The sequence below is a fragment of the Oryzias melastigma genome, linkage group LG8, assembly GCF_002922805.2.
Source record: "Oryzias melastigma strain HK-1 linkage group LG8, ASM292280v2, whole genome shotgun sequence".
NCBI classification, from domain to species: domain Eukaryota; kingdom Metazoa; phylum Chordata; class Actinopteri; order Beloniformes; family Adrianichthyidae; genus Oryzias; species Oryzias melastigma.
The window spans coordinates 13414601-13423917 of record NC_050519.1 but is presented as its reverse complement, the minus strand read 5'-3'; the positions used below and the strand labels follow the sequence as shown (position 1 = coordinate 13423917).

Here is a 9317-nt window from a genome sequence, read left to right as displayed (position 1 = left end):
GAGTATCTGTAAGATCATGGCCATGAGAGCCTTAAGAAACAACAGACTTGGCTCCGCCCTCTCCTGGAGCATCAGAGCCAAAGATGCCGCCTTTGCCACCCTCATCTCTGAAAGGTTAACTCCTCTTTACAATTTGCATTCATTGTTCCGTCTATTTAACTTTTAGCTATGATGGACATCTTAGTTATTAAAGATTTCCCAAATCTTTTTGATATTTTTGGATGTAAATCACTAATGAGCTTCCAAGTTCTGTTTAAGGAGTTGTATTTAGGTGGATCTTTATTGTATATTTTAAACCTCAAAAATAAATCTCTGTACTGGAAAAAAACAAAATGACATCTTTCTGTTTTTTTTCCTTAGGTTTTTACAGGATTACTGCGCCAAAGGAACCTTTTCTGATCTGGATTTGATCGACAACTTGGGTCCAGCCATGCTGCTGAGCGACAGACTCACTTTTCTTGGTATGCACTAAAATACACCTAAGCTGTTGCTCCTCCTCCTTTATGACCCATAAATCTATATACTCATTGGAAAACAGCTTTTTTATTTCTAGAATTTTGCCTGTGAAACTTGTGTGTTTGTTTAGGGAAGTACCGTGAGTTTCACAAGCTTTACGGGGAGAAGCGCTTCAAGGAGGCTGCAAAGCTGCTTCTCTCTCTCATGACGGCTAAGATTGCTCCCCGGAGCTTCTGGATGACCCTGCTGACTGATGCCCTGCCTCTGCTGGAGCAGAAAGAGGTCAGTCAAAATCAGGCTTTTGAGGAGTTGTTTTTACACAAGCAATCAATAAGGTCCAACAGAGATTTACAGACAGTTTTGTTCAAATGTCAAGTTTGATTTGATTTGAATTATCAGGATATTTATAAAAAAAAGTTTGGTTTCCCCTCACAAATTGATCTCAAAAGTGGTCTAAACCACCTGGAAAAGTCTCACACAGGTACTAGATCTAGCTTTAGATAAAAAAAAACACAATAAATGCTTCCCTTTACAAAGAAGACTCTTAGATTCCCTCTAAAGGAAGGTTGAAGCCGGTAAATGTTGCATGAGCATTGAGATGCTTTAAATATTTTTTGGTACAAACCTCCATCAAAAATGCAAAAATGAAAATGTACTTTCGTCGTCTTAAACAGACCAAACAAGGTGCCCAATTGAACACAAATGTTCCTGGTCTAAAAATGATTTTTAAAGTTTTAAGTATGTCTAAAAATATTGTTAAAAATATAATAAAAGAAAAAAATGCTTCTTTAACTTACTTTATTGACAAAGTTGTTGCTTTGTTCTTTTTAATACTCTCATCTTTTTATAATACATTTATTTTTGTAATATAATAATCTCTTTTGATCCATAGCATCATCATTATTCTAAAAAAACAAAAAAACAAGTTTTAAAAGGTCAGCTTGTATGTGAGTTTTCACACACATGTAGGCCTAACCATATAAAACTAAATTTAGGCTTTTTTTTATTAATTCACAAAGTATTGGAGTATTTTTTCTTAAATATTCACTTTTAAATGATTTATTGTGTTTTTTTTCCTTTTTTGCATTAAACATCATTTGTGCATGATATTGTTGATATCTTACAGCCTTAAGTGCCAAGCTGTAGGTTGATGCATTTTAGAGAAAAGATTCAAGATAATGAAGTTTATCTATTTTTTTAGGTGATCTTCTCAGCAGACCAAACCTACGAGCTGATGTTCTGTTTAGAGGAGCTCACGTCCTCACTGAACACTCCATCTCCTGACTCAGACAAATCCATGCAGGTATGAGTTTCCTTTTTTCAAACTACTGAAACGTTCATTGAACCTTTCAAAGTAAGAGTTTTTCCCTGTTTTGTTTTGTACCTTTTAATCCCTGAAAAGGTACATCTCTCAATGTTTGAGACTGTTTTTGATAATAGGAAGTTTGTTTAAAAGCTTTTAACATTATTTTCCTTTTAGGAGGAAGATGTAGAGTTGACCAAAGTGGAGCTCCTGAGACTCGCTCTGTCAAGAAACCTGGCCATGGCCATAGTCAAAGAGGGAACAGTGGAAACATGAAGCACAGCTCCTCTATTCTTTTTCATGATGTACATAAAATCAAATAACTTTTGTGACTTTTGATAATAAAAATAATTCTCAACCTTAATCTGCTTTTTTATTTCAAAATAAATAATTTTAAAGGAGAATATCAGACACTCACCAAGTTTTTTTATTCTTTATTTTCAAGCAGCAAACAGATGGCACATTACGTTTCCATAATTTACAGTAAACAGACACATCTCACAATATTTACATGAAACACCTCTGTACATCCATTCCAACATTGACTCAGGACACTTTCACTCTCAGATCATGATATCCTAATAAAATAGAAGTGTTGAAAATATTCTGCTAATGTCACAAGACACATTCACTCCCAAACTGCAAAACAAAATGGTCAGTCTCAAAATAAAAGAAAAAGAATTCAAGTGAATCAATTAAAAACCCATTCATGAAAATCACGTTTTTAAAATGTTCTTGTCGCTTTTTTTTAATAATGGAAGAGACTTATAATGAAAATTAAGCTCAAAATGGCATTTCTGAGAATGTATTTTTTCAAATCGTGAATCAGGAGCAGATGAAAAAAATACTGTTGGAAAAAGAGCTAATTTGCAATAGAAAATACCCTACATCTCTCTGCTTTGAGCTCTCAGTGACAGAAAGACTGCGACAACAGTCCTGCCCACAACTCTGAGGCAAATTTCTAATGAACAACTGCCACTCTGCAGAAACTGTCGTGGAAAGTAAAAATTTAGCTAAAAACAGCATAATTATAATCAACATCTTAGGACCTGAGCTAATCAGCTAAACATGTAGCCACAGGGCCAAAGTTGAGCAGAATTAATTGCTAAAAAATCACTGGGAATGCTTTCAAAATATCTCAGAAGATGATTAGAGTGGGACTTGAACTCCTTTTGTTTGTTACCATTTATACCAATGACCCTGAACGTACACTGAAATATAATGCTTTCATTTCAGGCTAAGGCCCTGGTGACGCACTTTCCCTTCATTATTTGTAAGTTAAAAATGTTCAAAAAACATAAAACAACTGAGCTTAAATGGGTAAATTTGAAGCTGTAAGCTAGCAAGGTTAGCTAGCTAAAGCTAATCACCAGGGAATTGAAAGGAACTATTCTGGTTGAATACTTTTCTAAAAACATTATGACATTTTGTTTATTTATACTCTTGAGGATTTTTCACATGTCTGGAGGTTTGTAAACATTATTTTACAGAAATAAAAGTGCAAACATTGGTTAAATAAAGCTTCAGTCAAATTCTGCTTTGCATTCAAGGCTTGCGAAAACTCCTGAATTTAATATTTTCTTTAGTTTTATAACTGCACAAAGGTTTCTGTTAACCCTGCAGTGCCAATAACAACACTGAAAAAAATGAACATGTATGTAAGAAATGTAAAGCTAAAAAAATCCAACATCCTCTCCTGTCTTTCTGGAATGAACGAGAGCACACAAACACTGAGCGAGGATCATGCCGCTATAGCTGTCCCCATGTTTCTGGTGGGGGGAACTGGTTCACCTCTCCTACTTCGTTGCACAGACGCTCTCCAAGTGTGAAAGACAGTTTGTAGCGCAGGCGCACCTTTTCCTGTAAAGCAGAAAAACATTAGTTTCTATAGGATGAAGGTTTTGCTTTGAATGGGGCTTCCTGCCTCACCTTTGTTGGGTTTGCCAGCAGCATGATCTGAGTGATGGAGGCTGGAGGCAGGATGGGGTTGAAGGGGGCCAGTTCTGTTCCTGATGGAGGCTGCAACTTCACCTTCATTGACTAGCAGAAGATTTAACGGGAATGCAGTTATAATTTTAGTTGTAGGTATTTTTCTTTTAAATCGCAGACAGATTCAGTTGAAAGTTTCTCCTCACCTTTGGCACAGCAGCTTGCAGAACCACATTGTTAACAGGCATGGGTGCTGTGTTGAGCATGGACACCACCATCACCAACACGTCAGGTCTCCCCGGAGGAGAATCGGACGCAAAGTTGATGAGCACACGGACCCCATCTTTATCATAGGCAGTGACGGGTAAGACTTTACCTAAAAGGAGAGAAAAATCAACAGTTAGGGTTAAGAAATGTTGGCACCTTCAAGCTTGACTTCTTTGTAGTTCTCACTGGGTTTGATGGCCTCCAAAGGAACATGCACATTGCTGAGAGAGATGTCTGCGCTTCTGTCTGGACTGCTCTGGAGGGGTGGATGGCAAGGGGACAGGGAGCGGAAGACAGGGCTGCCTGGAGCCACGGCCTGACTCTGGGTGCGGGACAAGGCGGGGGAGCTGGGCATTGTGCTGTGGAAAAGTGAAGCTGCAGGATGGGCGCTCTGCACAGGCATGAAGGTCGGGGCCGGTGCTGCTGGTATTCCAAAAATGCTTCCTGCTGCTGTCATCTGGCTGGACAATCTAAAAAAACAAATAAACATATTTCTAAGATCAGATTGACCACAGTATATTTTAAAAAAGAGTTTTAAAATTAGGCAACATGACTAAAAATGTGATTTTAGAGGGGAAAAAAATGAAATAACAATTGTAGACAGAAAAAAAAGTTATCTTTAAACTTTGACGTATTTTATTTAAAAAATACTTTACAACACATTCTGTGATTTAAACAGCAGCAATGCAGGCAACATATAACAAAAATGGCATTAATGCACCTTAATGCATCATCCATCAAAATAAAAGAATTTTTAAAAGACAATTTTTACATTTTCTTATAATTTTAATGCTATAAACTTAAGAAATGGATGTGAGTGGTTGAATATTAAAAGACTAAATATTCAGATTCAGGGGTGAAGCTAGACCATTTTATATGGGGGCAGAAGACTTTAGAAGGGTGGCAAATGAGAACAGCAGATTGGAAGGCCCTTACAAATAAAATGATCAAAATACTTATTTCTAACAGATTTATTCTTATTATTGTATTTATTTCCTTTTAAAAAAGGGCTTCTGTTATTTTTGAAATACTTAACCGCTTGTCTCCTTCAGAGTCTGCTGGAATTATGTTGATCATGTTAACTTAAAAAATTACAGTGAATAAAAGAACAAACACTGGAGCTCTAGTGTATAAAGGTTAAAACATTAATTCTTAATCTATGACAATAATGAATTGATATTGATTCAAAATTGTGGCGGGCAAGCTTTTTGCATGGAGCCAGCTGTCACCCCTTGTCCCCCTGTAGCTCTGGCCCTGCTTAAATTCCTTTGTTTTTATTAATTATTCTTTACGTAAAGAATCAACACTTTTCTGATCTGGACTCTGCACCTTTGCTGATCTGTAAAGCCCATCATAGCCAGATTCTGGAGGTTCTGTGGACTCTGCGTGGCGGCTGGTTCCACTGTAGGCACGGCTGGACCTGAACATGCCACACTGCCAAACATGTCCAGACCTGCGGTGGGGGCCTGCAAAGACAAGACGAGTTATCCTCTGCTCTGACTTACAGACTGGGGTTCCTAAAAGTTAAATTTAAGAATTTTTGAGACCCTTTTAAGGGACTGTAATGTAAGGTGGCTTAAGAGGATCTGAGTAATAATACAGCAAAACAAGGAAATATCTGCAATAATTTAGACTTTTTTCAGCTATTGTGTATAAATTTGTAAATGAAAGACTCATATTATTCTTATTATACATCATGTACCTGTAAGGATGTCCACTGACTGGAGGTTTCCCCCAAATTGGGCTTTGTGTGGCTGCTTACAGAAGTCGGAGGGTCATTCAGTGCTGGAAGAAAAGAGAAGCCACTTCCAGGTGAATATTTAAAGCTGCAGGTCTGAAAAGTCTAACATTGTGCTTTAAAGCTGTCAGAAAAAACAGCAAATCTTAAAGCCAAACGTGTTTTTGAAGCCCTCTGAAGTTCGCTTAAGTGTTTGAGTCTTCCAGTGTGTGCAAAAGCCAAACTCTACCGAGAGACAGCAGCTCGTCGTCAAGCAGAGAGAGTACAGTGGAGGTCTTGTCTGTGGACGGGTGGCTCGGGCTGCTGCTCTGACTGCCGAGGGAGCCGGCGGCCCGTTTGGGGGGAGGAGGCAGCACCGGGATAGCAGAAATTGAGGCGTCTGGGACGTAAAGGCATGTTTGGGAGGGAGGAGGTGTGGGGCGTGGAGAACTTTGAGCGTCGAGACCGCCAAGGTCAACCAACGTATCTGTAGTCTCTGCTAAATTAGAGAAAAACAGATTTAACTCACCTGTACCAAAAAAACAACGAAAAAATGATTCAAACACAACATCCCACTTGAAGGAGCCGAGCTTTGAGGCTCATCACCGTCACCGTTGACCACTTGTCCCTCAACAATCTTCCTGTAGGAGTTGATGACTCTGGAGAGGTCATCGCTCGCCTGGAGGATGTCACCTGACAAGGGCGGGGGATACAAACTACAGCATGAAAACAGGAACTCAAAAGGAGAAAAGGGTTTAATCGAGTGAAGAGGATCTGGCAAACCTAAACTGGTGTCATTGTCCTCGGCCTCGGTGGCCATCTTGAACGCAGCGCGCCTCAGCTTGTCACATCGCTCATAGAGCTCCTGAGGAGAAACAAAGGACAGGCTGTTCAGAGAACAAAAACAGCAAAGTATAATGAAAAAATATGTTTTTTCTTTAGTTTTGTATTCATTTAACTATAAGAATGATCAGAGCTTTAATGATGCAGCACAAACCTTTATGATCTCTCTGTCCGAGTCACTGGAGTTGTCTTTATCATAATGTGACAGCATCTCCGTCAGTAACTTGACGTTGATGTTCACCTCCTCCAAAGTGTGCATTCGCTTTGTGACCTTCTGCACCCGAACTTCGTCCTGATGATGATGATGACACAACCGTCACATCGGCTCAAACAGAAACTTCGCCAGTTCTGCTAAAGTCTCACCTCCTTCACCATGTTTTTGATTAACCTGTTGGCCTCTTGAAGATCTTCTGGGTTTTTGCTTCGAAGGAGCTCAGCCAGCAGCTGCACGTCAACAAAGACAGTCTGTTAGTTCAACCTAACTTGTTGTAGAAAAGTAAAAGTGTACTATTAAACTTCATCCCTCACCTTGCCCATGTCCTCATTGTCAAAGACTGGGTGTTTCGGTCGTGTCGGAGGAGAAGGAATCAGAGTCTTGTCCACTGGGAGCTCCGGCTCATGTGTCACTAAGCCTGATGAGGACAGCACAAACCAATCAATCCTCTGTAAAGTAGGTGCTTTTTTAATATTTGCAATAAAAGCCTTTCATTATTACAAACCACCTTGCTTCTTGAGTGCCGTGTAGGCATCATTGATCTTGGTTTCGTTGGGAAAAGCAACTCTCCAGCTGCACAGCATATCTATGATCCTCTTCTTCACCTTGTCTGGAGTACTTGTACCCGCATACTGCAAACATCAGATGAGAGACACTATAAATATTCAACCACTGTTGCTTTCATCAGCACATATGTTAACTGTTCACTTGCTCACCATTGGAGAAACCAGTTTTACCAGCTCATTTAAATATCGATACCTTCCAACTTCACGGTGAAACCTCGTCCCGCAGTTCTTCATACAGGCCTCCAGTACCTGCACATTAACATATCATTTGTATCAACCGTTGGGTTAAATTGGGGGCAAAAGTGAGCTGCTTCCTACCGTCAGAGCCTGAAGAGCCTCCCATTCTTGTGAACAGATTTTGTGCAAAAGCAGAGGCACTGCAATCTGAGGGCTGCAACAAAGAGGTCCAAATAATAAAAAAAGCATTTCCTCAGTTGATATGCATTCATAAAGTGCATCAACTTACCCTTCCAACTCTCTGTTAACCTGATCACAGAAGCCAATGATGTACTCCCAGTCCTCTTGTCTGTTAGTTGGATGGGTGGCTTTATCTGTAAGTGGAGAACATCTATGTTGACACAAAAGAAACTGAGCAACACATTTAGCATCACACTTAAAAAAAAAATACATTAAAACATTGTAAATAGCTTAAAAAGTAATTGCTACTAAAAAAAAAGGAAATCATTATTAATTGATTTGAGGTAATTTCCTAAATTACAAGGAATCATTTTGTCCTAAAAAATGTTTTGATGTTCTTTTGATTTTGTATTTTTCTTAAAAAAAAAGAAAAAAAAAGTATTAGATCGGCTAAAAATAATAATAAAAATTAAAATTGTTCAGGTCCATTCAAATGTTGTTCTGAAAGTTTTAGTTACAGAAAATGAAAAAGCGTTTATGCAGTTTGTTGGAGGAAAAAAAGATAGTTGCTACAACTACTAATAGAAAATAAAGAAAATTAAGGAAAAAGATGAATGACATATATTTTTATAAAGTGCTACAAGGTTAAGTGCTATGAAGTAAACAGGTTTCATGACAGAACTAGAAAAAAACAATATTTAGTTGTTTTTAATTACACATATTTTCTCATTTGTCTAAATAAAGGAAATTATAAGATTATATTTAGAATTTAAAATAAATAATTTTAAAAAATGTGTGTTATGCGGTAAGATAATAATCACACACACAACAAAGTAGACACTTTTTATTAACATAATAGATTGGTTTTGGAATGAAAATATGAAAATTGAATTGATTTTTTAAAAATCTTGAGGCAAATAGTGACCTAGTCTGTATTTTAGCAATGATGTCCTACACTAAAGAAAGAACATTAAAATATTAATCTTACACACAAATAATAGTGTCTTTTAACATTTAAAGTTAACAAAAACAAAGCTGAGAGCAACATCACTTATTAACAGTGGGAATTAAAAGTTTATGTCACCCCCCTTTTAACTAGATTTATTTTAGTAAAAAAAATAAAAAATAAACTGTGATGAAACAGCTACTACTATTATGTCTAATTGTGAAGAATTGTCACTATGACTGAACTGCTTCTTATTATTTAGCATTTTCTCTATTGCTTTCACAATCATTCAAATGTGGGCGCCTGAAAGCTGCACCAAACACCATTTAAGGACAATAATCTGTTCAATCAGTGCACGCACTGAGCTGTCACTGCGGATTGACTTCTCCACCCATCCCGATGATGCAGACAGGCAGACAGCCGCGCAGACGGGATTTTTGCACACTGTGTAACAAATAAAAGGGCTGACAGCTTACGGGCTGACTGTCATTTCCTTCCACTTCCAAAGCAGACAATTTCTTATTTAATTTACACACTACACATTGCACATAACGAGATTAATCACTCACTGAGCCAGGATTCGAGCGACTCCCCTTCCTCGTACGCCATTGCACTAAAACATCGCGGGATGTCACCAATCTGCGTGCGAGACTGTCAAACATAAAGACCACATTTAGGAATAATGCATAATTTTGCCGGTTTAAATAAAGACATATCTC

The 9317-nt window shown here is 38.0% G+C and overlaps 2 protein-coding genes across 6 annotated transcripts in view; one reads left to right on the top strand and one right to left on the bottom strand.

Moving 5' to 3' along the window:
* Positions 1-2123, top strand: part of nup85 (nucleoporin 85) — a 7755-nt gene extending 5632 nt beyond the window's left edge. For all 3 annotated transcript variants that reach the window (XM_036213281.1, XM_024271753.2, XM_024271752.1), the window contains 5 exons: positions 14-114; positions 361-461; positions 587-738; positions 1658-1759; positions 1937-2123. In XM_036213281.1, coding sequence (XP_036069174.1) covers positions 14-114; positions 361-461; positions 587-738; positions 1658-1759; positions 1937-2035 — 555 coding nt within the window. In that variant the 3' untranslated portion in view covers positions 2036-2123. The remainder of the gene's footprint in view (positions 1-13; positions 115-360; positions 462-586; positions 739-1657; positions 1760-1936) is intronic.
* Positions 2124-2177: 54 nt separating this feature from the next.
* Positions 2178-9264, bottom strand: gga3b (golgi associated, gamma adaptin ear containing, ARF binding protein 3b). Of its 3 annotated transcripts, none has more exons than XM_024271647.2 (17): positions 9168-9264; positions 7762-7846; positions 7614-7686; positions 7446-7544; positions 7238-7361; positions 7044-7147; positions 6879-6959; positions 6670-6807; positions 6456-6537; positions 6249-6365; positions 5923-6171; positions 5658-5740; positions 5285-5421; positions 4142-4425; positions 3895-4064; positions 3689-3799; positions 2178-3619 (listed from the first exon to the last, which is right to left on the bottom strand). In XM_024271647.2, the coding sequence occupies exons 1-17, from the start codon at positions 9205-9207 to the stop codon at positions 3509-3511; spliced, it is 2088 nt and encodes a 695-aa protein (XP_024127415.1). In that variant the 5' UTR covers positions 9208-9264; the 3' UTR covers positions 2178-3508. The 3 variants fall into 3 exon arrangements, with proteins under 3 accessions (XP_024127415.1, XP_024127417.1, XP_036069173.1); XM_024271649.2 differs by lacking the exon at positions 9168-9264 and adding an exon at positions 8960-9031; XM_036213280.1 differs by lacking the exon at positions 9168-9264 and having other exon boundaries at positions 7762-8242.
* Positions 9265-9317: the final 53 nt, after the last annotated feature.